The 19,771-nt window shown below is 31.9% G+C and overlaps 2 protein-coding genes across 2 annotated transcripts; one reads left to right on the plus strand and one right to left on the minus strand.

Annotated features, from left to right (window-relative positions):
* Positions 1-2,968: 2,968 nt before the first annotated feature.
* LOC140810781 (B3 domain-containing transcription factor ABI3-like) lies at positions 2,969-6,212 on the plus strand. Its single transcript, XM_073168672.1, has 6 exons — positions 2,969-5,220; positions 5,324-5,416; positions 5,534-5,634; positions 5,710-5,756; positions 5,843-5,919; positions 5,999-6,212. The coding sequence occupies exons 1-6, from the start codon at positions 3,517-3,519 to the stop codon at positions 6,134-6,136; spliced, it is 2,160 nt and encodes a 719-aa protein (XP_073024773.1). The 5' UTR covers positions 2,969-3,516; the 3' UTR covers positions 6,137-6,212.
* Positions 6,213-6,871: 659 nt separating this feature from the next.
* LOC140810410 (uncharacterized) lies at positions 6,872-18,000 on the minus strand. The gene is made up of 3 exons (XM_073168275.1): positions 16,583-18,000; positions 7,606-9,157; positions 6,872-7,480 (listed from the first exon to the last, which is right to left on the minus strand). Exons 1-3 carry the CDS (start codon positions 17,972-17,974, stop codon positions 7,125-7,127), a joined length of 3,300 nt encoding a protein of 1,099 aa, XP_073024376.1. The 5' UTR covers positions 17,975-18,000; the 3' UTR covers positions 6,872-7,124.
* Between the last annotated feature and the right edge of the window lie 1,771 nt (positions 18,001-19,771).

Below are 19,771 nucleotides of genomic sequence, written 5' to 3' on the forward strand. Positions count from 1 at the left end.
ATTTAGAGGAAGACAATGTAAGCGATTCAATATATATCCAGTAGCAACCACGGGCTCACCCCAAAATTATTTAGCCAACTTTGTATGTGAGAGCATGCGTCTGACACTTTCTGCCAAAGTTTTATTCATCATCTCAGCAAATCCGTTGAGTTGTGGTGTCTTTGGTGGTGTCGTTTGATGTCTAATTCCTTTCTTTTTACATATCTTATCAGAGGTTCTAATGTATTCTCTTCCATTATCTGTTAGAATACATTTTAGTTTCATGCATGTTTGTCGTTCAATCAAGTTTAGAAAATTGTTGAATGTTTCTGCTACTTGGTCCTTGGCTTTGAGTGTCTACACCCAATTTTTCGAGAATGATCATCAATAAAAGTTACCCAACAACTCGCTTCTCAGATCGAAAATGGCATCGGACCATGTAGATCTGAGTGCACCAGATCAAGAATTTTATAGGCTCTGCTAAGAGGTGAACTTTTGGATGATATTCTATTTTGATTTCCGGCTAAGCAGTCCATGCATTATTGCATACGAAGCTGCTTTATATAGGGCAGAACTTTCTTGCTCACAAGGCGAGTAAGGTTCTTTCCACTTATGTGGCCAAGACGTCAGTATCACAATTCCGTTGAGTTTTCTTCTCCTGCATAGTTCACACCTTCAGAATAATTTTCATGAACTATATACAACTTAAACATCCTTAATCCTTTTACCACCACAAGTGATCCTCTTGAAATCTTGCATGCCCTTTTTCGGAAGCTTGTGCATAAAATTTTTCATCGAGTCTTTCAGCTGATATAAGACTCAGGCGCATATCTGACACACGCATGACATCTTTGAGGATCAATTTAAAGCCATCCACGTCAGTCAAGGTCACATCTTCCTTTCCCACCACTCTAGATAAGTCGTTATTTGTCATCCTGACCGTTGTGTGTAGGGTGTAAAGCATTCACTTCGAGATGTGACGTTGAGTATTGCTCCATTATCGATCACCCAAGTAGTTACCTGAGTTGCCAAATTCGCGGACTCCTGATCTAGCTCGTGAATAATATTGAATTCGTTAATGGCCTTTGTTTGCTCATCATTGGTTTCATCTTTGTATTTCGGTTGCCGACAGCATTTTAATATGTTTGCCAAATTTACGGACTCCTGCTCTAGCTCGTGAACAATATTGAATTCGTCGATGGCGTTTGTTTGCTCATAATCGGTTCATGTTTGTCTTTAGGTTGCCGACAATATTTTTAAATATATCTATTTTATCTACAAATATAACACTTTACGTTGGCATATCTCCCTGATGACTTGATTTTTCTTGGCTTCTGATTTGTGTTTTCTTGATCTTGTTTCTCCCCCTTGACTCAGCTGCCAAAACAACTGACTGTAAGGTAAAGACTCCTTGAGATCTATGTCTCATCTCTTCATTCAAGATGTCACTTTTGACGAAGTTCATACTCATGATTCCTCCTGGTGTTGTGCTCATGAGTGAAACTTGCAGAGTCTCCCAAGACTCTGGTAATGAAGCAAGCACAATCAGAGCTATCACATCGTCATTATGTTTTATGCTCATACTTGATAACTCGTCATCAAGTTTTATACTCATACTTGATAACTGCTCCACGAATCCTTCAATTTTGTTCAGATGATCTGTGACCAGAGTTCTTTTTTTTTTTTGTATCGAACCTGGACAAGTCTGAATAAGATGAAGATGATGAAAATCACTTATTTATTAATAACAAAAAAACAAGAGAATTAATAATATAAAGTATTTCACTCAAAATACTTTGATTTTAACACTCACTTTCTTTTTATTAATCATATTTCTTCCAAGAATAAAATTCTCATAAAGAACTCTCATTAAATTTTATATTTCACTTCTACACTTGTGATTGTAGATGAGAGAATTTTGTGTTTTGTTACGATTTTTAAATAAAAAATAGATTGATATTTATAGATGAAGTTTATTAAAAAAGTAAAAAATAAAATATTATTTGTTACATAATCAAATCAATTATTTTTAACTAACTAAAACCATGTGTTAAATATTTACGCAAACGTGTGATTGAATTCCACAAGTGAGGCGGAGCTAGAAATCTAATTTTACTCGAATTAGAATTTTAAACTCTAAAATCTTTTAATATTTTAAATTAATCTCTCTAATTATTATCAAATTTATCCAACATTATACAAAAATTAAAAAAAAATTGAACCAACCCTGGGAAAAAGTACTGTGGCTCCGCCCTCAGGTTCCTCCACCTCTCCTGGTTCACGTGAACGCGTGACCCCGTCCAGAAATTCCATGCCCAACAACAAAAATTTGCAAACCACCAGTAGAATTTTCACGCACGAAACTGTGAATGTCATGCTAGCTGATTGGGTTTTGGATTTAACACAGAAATCAATGGACACGTACCAGTACTCACCCTGCCTCGCCGTCGGAGCCACGAATGGGTGGGTACAAGCGAAGAGCCATGGCCCTCAAAATCGGTCCAATTCTCTCACTCTCCATCTATACATAGTGCCATACTGGTACGTGTGTATATATATATATACGCGTGTGTGTGTACATTTTGCATGTCTGGTATACGGATTATGTCAAATGTAGCACATGTAGTTATTTATACGCACGGCTCTCCTTCTATTCTGTCTCGAGTGTACGTTTATTGTTTGTGTTTGTATGTATATATATACGTAATACTTGAATGTGTTTTTGTTGTGTGTGTTATTTTAAATATACAGTAATTCTGATGGACTTTGGTACCTTGAGAGTCGACAAATTTGCTGTGGTTTTCAAAAGACTGGGGCACCGCTAGAGTTCACCATTCAGGTGGGTACGTATGGATGCTTCCGGGGATTGAGCGGTAAAAAAGCAGCGGGCACGAGGTTTTATTTCTTTGTTGTTTTCTGAATTTTCTTCTTCTCTATCTTTCTAAAAATTTCAAACTCCATTTTCATTAAATAACTCCACCAACAAATTACGATTTTAGCTCATCTGCAAACGACAAACGAAAAGGAGAGAAATGAATTAAAGGAGTGTGAAACTCCCGAGAAATGAACAGAACATCATGGTGGGTGTTTTGTCTCAGCGGGTTTAAGTTTGGTGCTGCTTCTCTTCATTTCATACCTGTCTATTTCCTTTGTCTTCGTCGGAAGTGCCCTTTCTTTTCCTCAAACCCATCGCGATCGTGAATTATGTTCTCAAAAGAATCATATTGAGCTTCTCTTGAGTTTTTTTGGCTTCAGTAGGAAAAAAATAACTGGTAGAACTTTATTTTAAGTGAAATGGGCAGTTTTCCTTTAATTTTATATTAGCTAGTTGCAGTATCTGTGGGTGTTCATGTTTGGTTTGGAGGAGTCCCAGATGCTTTATGTTGCTTGAAGAATTAATTTGAAGCGGGCCCTTTGTATCTTGTTTCCTTATTCAGTTACAGAAACACTCTTCCGAGCTAGCTCCCTTGTCCGTACCAAGAATATTTTCCTGTCCATCTTCTCTCTCAAAATTTATCCGAATCGCAGCTGGCTAGTATGCTTAAAAATGAGTATGATCCTACTGGGGAGCAAAATTTTCAAGCAAGTGCAGGAAATGTTGACGTGAAAATAGAAATAATGGAGGTGGGTCATCTGGATATTGCAAACCCTAGCTGTGGTTTCGAAGCAATGGAAGAAGATCACCATCAAGGAGTAGTGATGGAGAGTACTGTTGGTGAGAAAGATTTATGGCTTGATAGAGATGAAGAAAATTTTCTTGATGTCAATGAAGCTTCCGTTTTCTATAGCGACTTCCCACCTCTACCTGATTTCCCTTGCATGTCATCCTCGTCATCTTCCTCCACTGCACCGCCGGGGGTGAATCCCATTGCCGCCACTTCTTCCTCCTCCTCCCATGCATCCTCCTCTCCGACCTCCGAGGAAGATACGGGACAGAGGAATTTTCAGGAGATTAAAGGGGGTGATCAGGTGAAAGCAGAGCCCTCGGCTTTGTCCTCGACAGCCTCCATTGAGATCACGCCGCCGCCTGAATATGTTGGTGTAGGCAATGTTGACTGCATTGATGTGATGGAAACCTTGGGTTACATGGATTTACTAGACAGTAATGACATTTGGGATCCATCTTCGGTGTTCCAAAGTGAGATCCCTCAAGAATTCACGGAAGATCAGCAGGCGGCAGCCATGGAAGCGGAACCGCCGCCGCAGCAGGACCAAAAAATGCTGAGTGAGGAAGAAAATGATGATGGATTCAGTTTTATACAAGGGAATAGCGAGCTTGCTATGATATTTTTCCAGTGGTTGAAGCAAAACAAGGATTACATTTCCGCTGAGGATATGAGGAACATAAAGCTGAAGCGTTCTACCATTGAAAGTGCTTCTAAGCGTTTGGGCAGCACAAAAGAAGGAAAAAAGCAGCTTTTGAAACTGATTCTCGAGTGGGTCGAGCAGTTTCATCTTCAGAAAAATGGGACAAGGGAAAGTGCCCGACAATCTACATTTCCCTCCCAAGAAACCGCTCAAAACCCGGAATTCATTCCAAACTCTTGCTCTCACTCAAATATGAACTACAATCCTGCGTGTTCTCATCCTACAACCTGTTTTCCTACCATCCCATGGTTGCCGCCTCAATTCGCCGGGGCTGCCACCATGGTGGCGCATCCGTCAGCTTTTCCTCCGCCTATGGAGGGGTATAGTGCCGGTGATCCTTATACAAACTATATTCATGCCGCTCCTTTAAATTATCAACTAGCAAATGGCATTCCATATCCAGCTTCAGCAGAATACTCGTCCATGGAACATGCTCAATCCTGGGCTCCAATGGCGCCATTCACCATGCCTCCACCGTCTCAGTTTAGTCCTTTCCCTGGTAATGGTAACCTTTTTCCTCAACCCCATACTTTATATGGGAACCCGTATCTGCTTTTTGATAAAAATGGAGAGAGATTGGTGAAATTGGGATCATTGGCGACCAAAGAAGCTAGGAAAAAGAGGATGGCTCGCCAGAGATCCCTTTACTCGTACCACAATCGCCGCAACAGTAACCCAAATCAGAATCATGATCAAATAAACGATCAGCATGTTGTGGCTGATGATTGCGAAAATGGCAGTCCAGATGGTATGTACTGGTCGTCAGTTGCTTCTTCGGATAATTCTACTATGGTGGCCACGGTTCCGCCGGTTGACGTATCGCAGCAACCAAACTATCTGCGGCAGTGTGCCTCTGATCGGCGGCAGCAACAGGTTCTTATTCCTGCCTCTTGAAATCATCATTTGGGTTCAAAATTGACGTTGCAAGTTAAAGATATTGTTTGATTTGATTTACTTTTGGTTTTATGATCTGAAGGGATGGAAAACAGAAAAGAACCTGAAGTTTTTACTGCAGAAAGTGTTGAAGCAAAGTGATGTCGGTAATCTTGGAAGGATTGTGTTGCCAAAAGTAATGAAAATCTTTTTATATATTTGGTGGTTGGTTTATCACTAATATTCAACTATATGTATAGTTTGGTTCATAGTTCTCTTAGAGTTAAACTTTGATGAAAAATTAAATTATCAGAAAGAAGCCGAAAGCCATCTTCCAGAACTGGATTCAAGAGACGGAATTCCCATTTCCATGGAAGACATCGGAACTTCTCGCGTTTGGAATATGCGATATAGGTATATGAGATGCGATTCACTCTTAAAAACTTATGATCACCTTTTATCCGGTTAATGATGGCTTGCTGTTTCCAGGTTTTGGCCTAATAATAAAAGCAGAATGTACCTTCTTGAGAACACAGGTAATTTAAGCATTTTCAAATGATGATCAAAGAGAACTGGAACAAGCTATTGATTATATATACTTCATGTTTCATGTTCTTTTTAGGTGAATTTGTGAGGATAAATGGACTTCAAGAAGGAGATTTCATAGTGATTTACTCCGACATGAAATGTGGCAAATATGTGAGAATTTCTTTCCTATCACATATTACATTTTGAGATGGTAGTTATTAAATGATGATGACACTCTTGTGCAATGTAGATGATTCGAGGAGTAAAAGTGCGACAACCCGGAACAAAATTAGACGGGGGCAAGAAGCCGGCGACAAAGAAGAACCCTCGCAGCTTATCAATTTCCAGAACCAGCGCTTCACTAGCACCTATCAAACAATCCGTTTGATGTAAAGAAACGCCCAAAAATCCGTCGGCGCGACGCGTACTTGTTGAAGAAGGCTCCCTTGTGCTTAATTTTTTGGTGTCTCGTGGCTTGGTTTAATCTTTGGAGGTCAAATGCTTGTGCAAATTAGAAGCCAAATGCAGTTAAGCCGATGCTCTAACGTTTCCATACTTCCCTTTTGTTTGGTGTTTTTTTAGTTGCATGTATTATTATTTCTTAGCAGCTATTATGAAGTATATCAATATTAATATTCGACGGGATTATTCCAAAATATGTTATTTTGAATTTATTTGAGGCGACAATACGTGTTTTTAAATATATCTTTTTTAAAATAAAAAATGTATTTCTAAAAAAATATCGAGTAAAACCAAGGTTCTAAAAACCATGAAACGTTTTGAAGCGTAGATGTCGAGTTTCAAGTTTTTCAAGCTTAAGATAGATTAATACCAACTTAAGCGTGAAAAAGTGTTTTTGTCTTTCACCCCCATTATGAGAAATCAAATTAATCACGACGCATGACATAGAATATGGGATGGATTTCGTGCATGTACATGAGCAAAATATTAGGATATCATAAATCAGATTATCAACAATCATCAAATGCTCGAACTGGTCCATACCTCAGTGGACCTCGTCTGAGAGATGGCTCCATTCTCGATGTCAACAACTACTACTTAAGCATAATCGAATCGGTGTGTCCACAAATACACAAAAAATTTATAATATAACATATCTCAACCAAAATATGTGTTTATCGACAACTCATAAGTTCAATATGATACGCGTAGTGGTATCAATGTGTATGACTAAAAGAATATTATGTGTGTGGACAAAATAATATTTTATTTTATTTTGTACATCAATTATCAAATGTGTTGGAACATTTTATGATTTGCAATCTTTATTTTGCTGAAAAGCTTGAATTGTTACTCTAAAGATACAGGCTCTTCATCTTACAGGACGGTCCTTCACCGTATTTACTTCTCCATCATTAACTTTTGATCCTTTTATGATCAAGTTTAGAGATTTCATCTCTTTCATATCTTATTTCTTTAAGCATTGCTGCTACATCCTTCATTGTGGGACGATCTTCGGGAGAAGGATGCACGCAAAGCATTGCAACTCCTAAAGTTTGCATCATTTCTTGAATTTCGGGGTTTGGTCTGGGGTGTAAACTGGGGTCTAGCACCTCAGTTCCACTTCTTTTTTGCCTCACCCAATCCACAATGTGAAGGCCTTCCGGTATGGTGGTATCGGTCGTTTGTTTACCCGTTAAGACTTCAAGAACGACGACTCCGTAGCTGTAGACGTCGCTCTTCTCTGTGATCTTCATCCTGTATCCATATTCTGCACAACCAAGGAAACAGAATTTGTTGGAACTCGTCAACGTGATGTATCCAAATTCGGGTTTTGCAAGAGATGATGAAAATGAATTGAATAAGAAAAGATTTAAATCTAGTTCTTGAACGAACCTGGAGCGATATAACCATATGAACCAGCAACTGTAAAAGAAGAACGAACAAAATCACCATCATCAACGAGCTTAGCAAGCCCGAAATCAGCAATATACGGCTCAAAATCAAGACCTATCAAAATGTTATTCGCCTTGATATCTCTGTGCACGATGGGGGGAACACAATCGTGGTGTAAATAAGCTAAACCTTGAGCTGCACCTAATATAATCCGATACCTCACATCCCAATCCAAGCACGCTACGCTCTTTTCATGGAGGAGACTTCCTAGGCTTCCATTGGGCATGTAATCGTACATGAGCAACCTCGTATTCTGATTCCAACAGCAACCCAAGAACTTGACGATGTTCTTGTGCCGGATTAACCCAAGAGTCTTCACCTCCGTTGAGAAGGAATCTCGAACCGAGTTACCATCCAACCGATCATTTTGACAGTTGTAACCAACTTGTACAGCCGTTGGCCATAGCTTCTTTACTGCAATGACTTCACCATTGTCAAGTTCTGCTCGGTAAACAATTCCCGAGCATCCCTTACCGATTGTGTTGGATTCGACCAGACAACCTAAAACCTGATCAACCGAGAAATTTAGTTTTTGAAACGGTGTAAATTTCCAAGAAACAAAATCAGGTCTTCCCAATTCAGAATCGGTATTCTTGCTGATTTTTCTAACCCTTAAAACTGCTACTATTCCAAGAATCACCAAGGCTGCAGTAACGACAGACAGCAATGCAATAGCTAGTTTTAACCGCCATGAAGTAATACTGCGGTCACTAGGCAGCCACATTTCTTTTGCATCGCTCAGGAAACATGAGTTACGTCCCCCAGTACACAGGCCTTGATTTCCTGTCAGTTCAGTTGAAGATAACTGACGAAACAGCTTATTATCTGGGAGAAAACCTGTGAAATTGTTGTAAGAGACATTCAGTGAAACAAGGTTTACGAGCCCCGCAAGAGACATCAGATCTCCTCCAAGCATATTGTGGGAAAGGTCAAGTACTGAAAGCTTGTTCAAAGCAACAATCTGAGGAGGGATTTCCCCTGTCAAGCTATTCCAGCTGAGATTCAAAGCAATTTCAAGAGCTTCGATTTCAAATATTTCAACCGGGATGCTTCCAAACAGCTGGTTCTGGCTTAAGTCAAGTAACTGAAGCCTTGAACAGCGGCCCAGGGTTGAAGGGATTGGCCCTGAAAAGGAATTGCTGCCAAGTGAAAGCCTGTTGAGAGAAAAAAGTTCTCCAAAACTCCCTGGAATCGGTCCAGATAAATGATTCGTTGTAACATTCAACACCTCGAGTTTACTCAGCGTAGAGATAGGAGGAGGCACATATCCGGTGAGTGAATTTCCAGCCAGATTCAACATTTGCAGTTCTCCACAATTGCCGATCTCATCAGGCACTGATCCGTTTAAGTGGTTATCAGAGAGATCTAGAAAGCTCAGATTGGTAAGAAATCCAATTTCTTTTGGTATTTCTCCGGCGATTTTGTTGCCAGAGAGCCTCAATCTTGTAAGAGATTTGCAGTCACCTATCTCTGGTGGTAAAGAACCAGATATCTATATCTATATAAATATATGGATTGAATTGTGAATTTCCTCTATTGTCCCTATTAAAATTGTATTCTAATGACATTTTATCTTCCTTTTATGTAATTAGTTAATTATTATTATTAATCTATTGACTAATTATTATTTATTACTCTTTCACTCACTTTTTCAAGAAAATCACTATTATAAATAAATACATGGTTATTTATTTTTTCATCTACTCATTTAACAATCTATATCTATATAAATATATGGATTGAATTGTGAATTTGCTCTATTGTCCTTATTAAAATTGTATTCTAATGACACTTTATCTTCCTTTTATGTAATTAGTTAATTATTATTATTAATCTATTGACTAATTATTATTTATGACTCTTTCACTCACTTTTTCAAGAAAATCACTATTATAAATAAATACATGGTTATTTATTTTTTCATCTACTCATTTAACAATAATCATTAATATATTTTTATTGTTAATTTTAAAATTATTTACTTTAATATTTACATTGACATCAAATTCACAAAAAATCAATATCATAATGTTAAAAATTTAAATAAATTGTTAATCTATACTAATTCACAAAAAATCACTATCATAATGTTATAATCTATATCTATATCTATATAAATATACGGATTGAATTGTGAATTTCTTCTATTATCCTCATTAAAATTGTACTCTGATGATATTTTTTCTTCCTTTTATGTAATTAGTTAATTATTAATCCATTGACTAATTATTATTTATTACTCTTTCACTCACTTTCATGGCATAACTACAAATAATATCAAAATATTTATTCAACAACTAATGATTCGAAACAATATGTAATAATATTATTTATAAAATTAATTGATTTTGTGAAAATACCTTACAAATAATAGTAATAGTGTTATACATTCTTTTATTAAAATAAATAATACAAAAAATTATGCTAACAGAGGTTTCGAACTTATTTTTACAATTTATGTATTAATTATATTTTTCATAATCTTAGTTTTTTTACAAATAATACAAAAAAAAATTTATGTTTAACAAAACAGAAAATAAGAATCTATATCTATATAAATATATGGATTGAATTGTGAATTTCCTCTATTGTCCCTATTAAAATTGTATTCTAATGACATCACTATTATAAATAAATACATGGTTATTTATTTTTTCATCTACTCATTTAACAATAATCATTAATATATTTTTATTGTTAATTTTAAAATTATTTACTTTAATATTTACATTGACATCAAATTCACAAAAAATCACTATCATAATGTTAAAATTTTAAATAAATTGTTAATCTATACTAATTCACAAAAAATCACTATCATAATGTTATAATCTATATCTATATCTACATAAATATACGGATTGAATTGTGAATTTCTTCTATTATCCTCATTAAAATTGTACTCTGATGATATTTTTTCTTCATTTTATGTAATTAGTTAATTATTAATCCATTGACTGATTATTATTTATTACTCTTTCACTCACTTTCATGGCATGACTACAAATAATATCAAAGTATTTATTCAACAACTAATGATTCGAAACAATATGTAATAATATTATTTATAAAATTAATTGATTTTGTGAAAATACCTTACAAATAATAGTAATAGTGTTATACATTCTTTTATTAAAATAAATAATACAAAAAATTATGCTAACAGAGGTTTCGAACTTATTTTTACAATTTATGTATTAATTATATTTTTCATAATCTTAGTTTTTTTACAAATAATACAAAAAAAAATTTATGTTTAACAAAACAGAAAATAAGAATCTATATCTATATAAATATATGGATTGAATTGTGAATTTCCTCTATTGTCCCTATTAAAATTGTATTCTAATGACACTTTATCTTCCTTTTATGTAATTAGTTAATTATTATTATTAATCTATTGACTAATTATTATTTATGACTCTTTCACTCACTTTTTCAAGAAAATCACTATTATAAATAAATACATGGTTATTTATTTTTTCATCTACTCATTTAACAATAATCATTAATATATTTTTATTGTTAATTTTAAAATTATTTACTTTAATATTTACATTGACATCAAATTCACAAAAAATCACTATCATAATGTTAAAAATTTAAATAAATTGTTAATCTATACTAATTCACAAAAAATCACTATCATAATGTTATAATCTATATCTATATCTATATAAATATACGGATTGAATTGTGAATTTCTTCTATTATCCTCATTAAAATTGTACTCTGATGATATTTTTTCTTCCTTTTATGTAATTAGTTAATTATTAATCCATTGACTGATTATTATTTATTACTCTTTCACTCACTTTCATGGCATGACTACAAATAATATCAAAGTATTTATTCAACAACTAATGATTCGAAACAATATGTAATAATATTATTTATAAAATTAATTGATTTTGTGAAAATACCTTACAAATAATAGTAATAGTGTTATACATTCTTTTATTAAAATAAATAATACAAAAAATTATGCTAACAGAGGTTTCGAACTTATTTTTACAATTTATGTATTAATTATATTTTTCATAATCTTAGTTTTTTTACAAATAATACAAAAAAAAAATTTATGTTTAACAAAACAGAAAATAAGAAATTATAAATTTATATGTCGATGTTTAATCTATATTTATATCTATATATACTAATCTAAATATATGAATGTGAATTGTGAATTTACATAAATATCCTTACCTTCATTTAATAATAATAATTTAATAAAATATTCTTACCTTCATTTAATAATAATAATTGATACATGTTTTCTTTTTCATATATTCTTTTAATAATAATCATTTCATTAATACATTTTTATTTTTAAATTTAAAATTAATTACTTTAATATTTACATTGACATCAAATTCACAGAAAATCACTATCATAAATACATGTTTATTTTTTTTGTTTGTTTTTCATCTATTCATTTTATAATAATCATTAATATATTTTTATTTTAAAATTTAAAATTAATTACTACATATTTTCTTTTTCATATATTCTTTTAATAATAATCATTAATATATTTTTATTTTTAAATTTAAAATTAAATACTTTAATATTTACATTGACATCAAATTCACATAAAATCACTATCATAATTACATATTTATTTATTTTTTCATCTATTCATTTAATAATAATCATTAATATGTTTTTATTTTTAAATTTAATTATTTACTTTAATATTTACATTGACATCAAATTCACAGAAAATCACTATCATAATATTATAAATTTAAATAAATTGTTAATGTTACGAACATTAATGTAATAATGGGAAAACAAATAGAGATGAGTGTGATTGAATAAAATTAAATTATTAATAAATATTAAGGTCATATAAAACATTTTTTTCCCATTTAGAAGGTAGATATATATAGATTACTTATGTATCAACAAAATACGTGATTGAGAGAAAATGTTTGTATGTAAGTGATTTCATTGCAAACATTTAAGTTATTTAATCAATTTTCAATATATGATGTTAAATACATATTACTAAATAATATAATATCTATTAATTAATCTATTAAATATATGACTTTCATTTGTAAGCTTACTATTATATTATTTTTTTTGTTTTACAATTTGTCATGTTAATGTTGTTATTTAAGTCATTTTTTATCTTAGTTTAATAAGATCATTAATAGTGTATTTAACTCAATCAAACTAATTATTATTTTAATTTACTTTTAAATTTAATTTTAATTATTTAAATTTATATATTGCCGTCAAATAATAATAGGAAGACAAAGGGAGATCATGAGTCGGACTGAATAAAAATAAATTATTAATAAATATTAATGTCATACAAAATTTCTTTCTCCCATTTAGAATAAAAATATTTTTAAACTCTTTATGTGTCAATATAGATATATATGTGATTGAGAGAAATGTTTGTATGTAAGTGATTTCAAACACTGTTTTTAAGTTATTTAGTCAATTTTTTTATAAATGCTGCTAAATAAATATTACTAAATAATATGCTCCATTTGATCATTTTGTGTTCTTGCAATGAGGAGTTTTTTTTACCATAGCGTTAACATGTTTGATTGTTATATGTCATTTGTATTGATCATGTAATTGTTTTTGGATTGTTTATGTGATTTGTTGTTTGCACGAAGAAAAGAGAAACAAAATCAAATATCCAACAAAAATGGTTATTTTTCAATTTTTTATTGTTGAGATATTTTGTTAATTTTTAAACACATAATGCATGTTTTCTGTTTGCTTAGATTACTTAGTTTGAAGTGACTTATAAAATATTAAAAAAATTGAAATATTTCTTCGTTTTTACGTTCTGTCTCAGAATATCAAGAGATAATATTTTTTATTTATTGAGACAATTGTATTTCCAAACTTCTGTCCATAAATCAATATTTAATTTTTTTACGACATTATTATATTCTCTAATCAATTTTTTTTTTACTTAGATTGATAGAAGACATTTTAATTTGAGTTTTTATGTTCTTGCTTATATTATTTTTGTAATATTATTTATTATGAAAATAATATGTGAACTACAAAATTTGGTAGGTCTAAGAGTCCTCTGATGAATGACAAATATGGATAAATTATTAAAATATATAATATCCAGTAGATTTTTGGCATGCAATTTTGTTCTAATTCAATGATTATGCATGATTCCAAGTTTTAATTATATCACAAGTTAACACATGCTTTGTTGTTGCTAGATATATTTTGTCAATAGTATAATATTTTTCTATGGTTTAAGAAAAATTGTGTGACTTTGTATTATATTTTTACGGCTCCTTTTCTAAATGGTTTTCTTATGATTTCAAGGCACCATTTTTCATTTGTGTTTTTTTAAAGAAGTGGAATGAATATCTATAAAACGATGACATTAATAAGGCGTCTTCTCTTTATTTGAAAAAAATATTGGAAAATTTATACAAATTATGAATAATATGAGTTAATATTTAATTTGAGATTGATTTATGCTTTTTATTGCTCGTATATACTTCAATTTCTTTGTTATTGTACTAAATAAATTATTTTTAAACTTTGAGTTATCATTTTTTCCTTATCGAGGTTGTTTGTGTTATGATTTTTTTATTCGTTTTGGTTAGTATTGTTGGTGGTAATTGATTTTTCTGATATTATATGATGTATCTTGTTGTTTATAAAAATAAGTATGAGAGTATACCAATCAAAGCCACGTATTTTGGGTCTTCTGTTCTACGAAGAGAATAATAAATGGTTTCTGTGAATTATATAATTTTTTTGTTTTTCATACATATAGTCTACGAAATGCGTCAAATTTTGAACAAAAAAGTTAAAACAAACATAGTGAATGAAAAAAAATAGACATGTTAAATAAAAAATAATGTTGTGTATTACTATGTTGGGTGCAATAATTGTCCATGCTTGGTAGAGCGGTCGAACCGTGGTGCTTGAGCTACTGTGCGGTTTAAAAGATTTGAGTTGCACCACTACTACTAGCTATAGCTTTTGGTAAAGCGGCAAGCGCTCGGCCCTACAATTGGTATCAGAGCCAAGGTCACGGGTTCGATTCCCATTGATTGCGAATAGTGCAATTATTGAGAGGGAGATTGTTGGGTGCAATAATTGTTACTGCTTGGTAGAGCGGCCGAACCGTGGTGCTTGAGCTGCTGTGCAGTTTAAAAGATTTGAGTTGCACCATTACTACTAACTATAGATTTTGGTAAAGCGGCAAGCGCTCGGTCCTACATACTATGTCCTAATTTCTGTATGATATAATTCAAGCACATTTTTTTTTATAGATATTTGAAATTAGGTTCAACTAAGTAACATGAAACATATACATATATATTAAATCATATTTAAAGCAAAATATTAAGATCAAGAATGATTCAGATTTAAATTTAAACGAAGCACAATGAAGAAGAAATTGAAGAATTGTATGTGTACATTAAGTGTTATATAATGATTATGTTGTTACTTCATGGTTGTCCGACATATGAATGTCATATAAAATGTCAATATTTCTCAATAAAATAGTTTTTCAAAAAGAAAAAATTCTTAATTTAGAAAAAAATACATAAAAAACAAATTGTGCATAATTCTCATTCTATTTATAATGGTATGAGAACAATTCTAAAACTTTGTTGACACAATATAATAGATCAATTTTGTGCATTTTATTGAGACATTAAGCCAGTTTCACTTTATTTCCTCCAATATTATCTCGATATATTTCGATGTGACTACGAGATTGTTTTTGTCTTTTTTTTTTTAGTCAAAGTGTCTAACCACTAATTCATAACATATATGATGCTAGCATAGAAAACTCCTCGTCCATGAAATCTAAATGGTTATATTATTAGATGAGATATTGAATAAGACAAATACTTTGACATATATTTGAATGATATCTCATATGCATATCTTAATTACATTATTCGTATCTCTTCTCAAGATTTTTAAAATACAATAATTAAGTTTGTATATCGTTCCACGAGATATAAAATATTATAAAACAAAATATAAACTCGATAGAAGAAAATTTATTTTGTTTCAATGAATAATATAATATTACGTTTTAAACGCAACAAATGAGATTGAAACTATATCATCCTCATGACATGATGCACGCAATCATTATTTCAAAGCTTCCAAAAAATGACGATGAAGATGACTTTCTTGAATTGCGTCAAATTAAATGAGGACACAATTTAAAGATATAACCATTTGAAGAGATTTCAAGTATTTTTCTCACAGTGATTGAGAAATAGTTGTTAAAAATTTATTAACCTTATAGCTATATATTTATAATATTGATACTAAATATATAAAAATGATATCACAAATATCACAATATTTGAAGAAGGTGCAACACCATTCATTCGTTATGTTGTTGAAGAATATATAAGTTATACATACTTTTAGTCACACTGAAAACTTATCGCGAATAAAAGCATTTTTTCTTAGTTGTTATAGTTGATGATTGTCAAAAGCTGAAAAATCATTTAACAACAAAAAAATAGCCAGGAAAATAAGATTATCAGATAAAAACAATGTAGAAAACCGAAAAAATGTCGTGATAAAGAAGCAAACTATGAGCATGTCAGATCCCGGATAAGGATTGTAAATAACATAATATATGTTAAAGACGATCAGATATTTGCTGAGCATATCAAAATAGTTATATGCATATTATAACAAACTACGACAAAGAGTAGTTGAGTTCTCAAAATCAACCAAGAAGAATATTTGAAAGTGTGTCAAGTGGATAAGATAATTTCTCTCATTCATATACCGTCTATGGTCATGATTTTTTTATTTTTTATGGCTTAGTTTGTTTCAGTTGATAAATGTTATTAGTCATGTTTTAATTCATTTAAATATTATCAAAATTTCGCACATATATTTTCAGCAGTTTAAGTTTTTACGTGCAACGCACGTGCATTTTTCTAGTATCGTTAAATATACAGAGAAGCTTGGTTAGATTTTTTAGCTGAAAAAGGCTGGGGGGTAGGCTGCCTGTCAAAGTATTGCGCGACAAATCCAGGGCCTGGAGGCTTTTGCAACCGGACAATGTTGCAGGAATGATTCCCTCAAGCTCGTTATCCCAAGCAAAGAAAACTTGAAGCTGAGTCAAAGATCCAAGTTCGGACGGAATTGAGCCAGAGATCTGATTGCGGTCTATTTGAATCTGTATCAAGCTCGTGGCATTGGAAATAACAGCAGGGATTGTGCCCGAAATATTGTTGCTACTGAGCATTAATTCCTCAAGATCAGTCAGGTACCCAAAAGTCTCCGGTATGCTTCCTGTCAAGAAGTTCAACGAAACATCAAGAATCACCAAGTTTCTGCAATCACCAAGCTCTTTTGGAATAGGACCCACGAAACTATTCTGCCATAACAACAGTTTCTCCAATTTCTGAAGCTTTCCTAATTCCTTCGGAAGCGAGCCTGACAGGCTGTTCTCGTACAAATACAAGTCCACAAGCTCCAAGCAATTGCCTAACTCAGGGGGGATTTCACCTGAAAGCATTGTCGTGTAAAGAGACAGAACCTGAAGCTTCTTCAACTTACCAAGGGAAGCTGGAATTGCACCGGAAATTTTAGTATCAGCTAAACCCAAAACTCGCAGATTCTGGATATTTCCAAGCTCATCAGGGATTTCCCCATTGATATCTTGATTCCCTCCAGCCCTCAGGAATTCTAAACCTGCCAAGTTTCCAAGCTCAGCAGGAATGCTCCCGCTTAGCCTGTTGTCAAATAATAGAAGACTTGTCAGGCTACTGCAGTTCCCTAGCTCAAGTGGAACCTTTCCAGTTAATTGATTAGAATTCAATGTCAACTCCTCCAGGCTTTCAAGGTTCCCAAAGGTTGAAGGAATACTCCCCACAAGACTGTTCGAACTGACATCGATTGCTTTGAGCGAGAGACAGTCTCCAATATCAACTGGGATTGTTCCAGTAAGATTAGCCCCGGAAATGGTGACCCTTTCAAGAAATCGCAGGGAGGAAAGATTTGAAGGAAAAGGAATACCAAGCTGAATGGACTGAATATTTATCTCCGTGACAAAATAATCAGGAGAACAAGTGATGTAAGACCATTTACAAGGGTTAGAATCTCGCGAGTTCCAATTTGACAGAGCAGAAAGAGTCACTGAAGAAGAATGAATCCAAGAAAATAAAACAGAAACTTCACTGTTGGAAGCACTGACGGGGTTTTGTTCAAGAATTTGGAGCGAGAAAAGGAGGAAATAGAAGAAATAGTAACGGTACTTGCGGTGAAGATAGAAGAATTTCGGGGCATCGTTCAAGAATTGCCTCGGCATTGGCATCAAATTCCCAGATTTTTAGGCTCAATTTCTCGCAACACCACTCCCGCAACTAGCTTTGCTTGAAAATAAGGAGACAATATCAATTAAACGACATATTATATTAAATTAAATATTTATTGTCAAGCTCAAAAATGAAAATATGATATATTTTTATGCTAAACACTATTTTCAAAAATATATTATAGTTTTAATTTTATTTAACTTTAGTTTTTTGATATAAACTCGAAAAACGATTACATATATATAGGTACAAAGGCTGGAGTTTCTTTCAAAGATGTAATTTACCTGGGGATTAAACTTATTAAGAATAATTAATAAACTTTTCCTACAAAAGTATTTTTATATCTAAAAGTTATAGCTAATAACGTTTTCTCAATATCCTACTTTTTTTATACGGAAAACCCAATTTAATAAAATTTTGCACAAATTTTACCTAGACCAACTTAATTTGTAACAAAATAAATTTAATAAAGGTATGGTCATCAACTACATATTTTTTTGGAGTATGTGTATTGTGAGACGGTCTCACGAATCTTTATCTGTCAGACAGGTCATCCTTACCGATATTCACAATAAAAAATAATATTCTTAACATAAAAAGTTATACTTTTTCATTGATTACCCAAATAAGATATGTCTCACAAAAAATCGTCTCAGAACAAGCATATATATATTAGACGAGCGAGATATGAGAGGACAGAGATAAAGCTCGAGAATTTTCAGAAAAACTCGCAAAGAAGAAGCACCGATGTTTCAATGTGTTGTCGTGACGTGTTCGGGACATTTGAAGACAACACTCATATAAAGTGTTTATTGAAGAATTATTTTATTGCTCCAAATATTGACCACATATATTTGCATTCTCGTGTTTTGGTTATATTTGTTTTGATATTTTAAGATGCAATTTACTTCATTGACTTGTTAGGTAAGATAGTTTTTTGTTTTTTTATTGGTATTGATTTTGTAAACTCGATTTCTTTTTTAGTGATTATTTTTTCATTAAGCATCACACAAGTACGTTTACATGTGCATATTTATCTCCACGTTTTTTTAATTAATTTATTTATTTATATTTATATTATTCAGCTGCATGTTGTCACGATGTGTTACAACATCCGAAATAACATTTAAATCTGATATACACAACTCTTCCTATTATGTTTAACAAAATTCTTAAATTAAGATGATTGGAAAATAAAAATAAAAATCGAATTCAACAAAAAATAAATCATCCATTAAAATTTAACAATCGATGTGTGCTCTTCTTTGAAAGAGAACCAAAATGACGTGGAGTTTGTTTTGAGGGAGAACAATGAGTGTTGTTCTTTGGGAAAAGAATAAATTGTATTATAGGAAATTCAAAATTATATATAGACTTCCTAGTTAGTATATGGTACTCAATTATTATAATTATAATATAGTAAATATACATATAATTATATTGTACTTTTTAATTTTTTTTAAAATAATTATCTAAATTTAGGACTTTAATATGAAAATATTTTATACACTTTTTATTACAAACAAATTAAAAAATACAAAATAATTTGTATACGAATTTTTTTTTGAAACAGATATTATATTTGGATCATATATAAAAATAATAATATTTTTTATATCAAAAATATTAGTTATTATTATAAATATAAGTAAAATAGATATATTTCACGTAAAAAAAATATGAAAGTATTATAATTTGTACGACTCATTTTGTTCCCTCGGGATTCTGCTAGCCCGGGGTCTCTGCAACCTCTCTAATGTTAAAATTAAAATTAAAACAAAAAGCATGTGTATTTG

This window comes from Primulina eburnea, chromosome 13 (genome assembly GCF_022965805.1).
Source record: "Primulina eburnea isolate SZY01 chromosome 13, ASM2296580v1, whole genome shotgun sequence".
Classification (NCBI taxonomy): Eukaryota; Viridiplantae; Streptophyta; class Magnoliopsida; order Lamiales; family Gesneriaceae; genus Primulina; species Primulina eburnea.

Bases quoted from the DNA above. Each gene is read 5' to 3' on its own strand.
- LOC140810781 (XM_073168672.1), top strand. From the start codon at position 3,517: ATGCTTAAAAATGAGTATGATCCTACTGGGGAGCAAAATTTTCAAGCA. The intron at 5,757-5,842 runs GTAATTTAAGCA...TGTTCTTTTTAG, and splicing joins GTACCTTCTTGAGAACACAG to GTGAATTTGTGAGGATAAAT. The intron at 5,920-5,998 runs GTGAGAATTTCT...TGTGCAATGTAG, and splicing joins ACATGAAATGTGGCAAATAT to ATGATTCGAGGAGTAAAAGT.
- LOC140810410 (XM_073168275.1), bottom strand. From the start codon at position 17,974: ATGCCAATGCCGAGGCAATTCTTGAACGATGCCCCGAAATTCTTCTAT. The intron at 9,158-16,582 runs GTGCGTTGCACG...ATATAGATATAG, and splicing joins ACGATACTAGAAAAATGCAC to ATATCTGGTTCTTTACCACC. The intron at 7,481-7,605 runs GTTCGTTCAAGA...TTGGTTGTGCAG, and splicing joins ATATGGTTATATCGCTCCAG to AATATGGATACAGGATGAAG.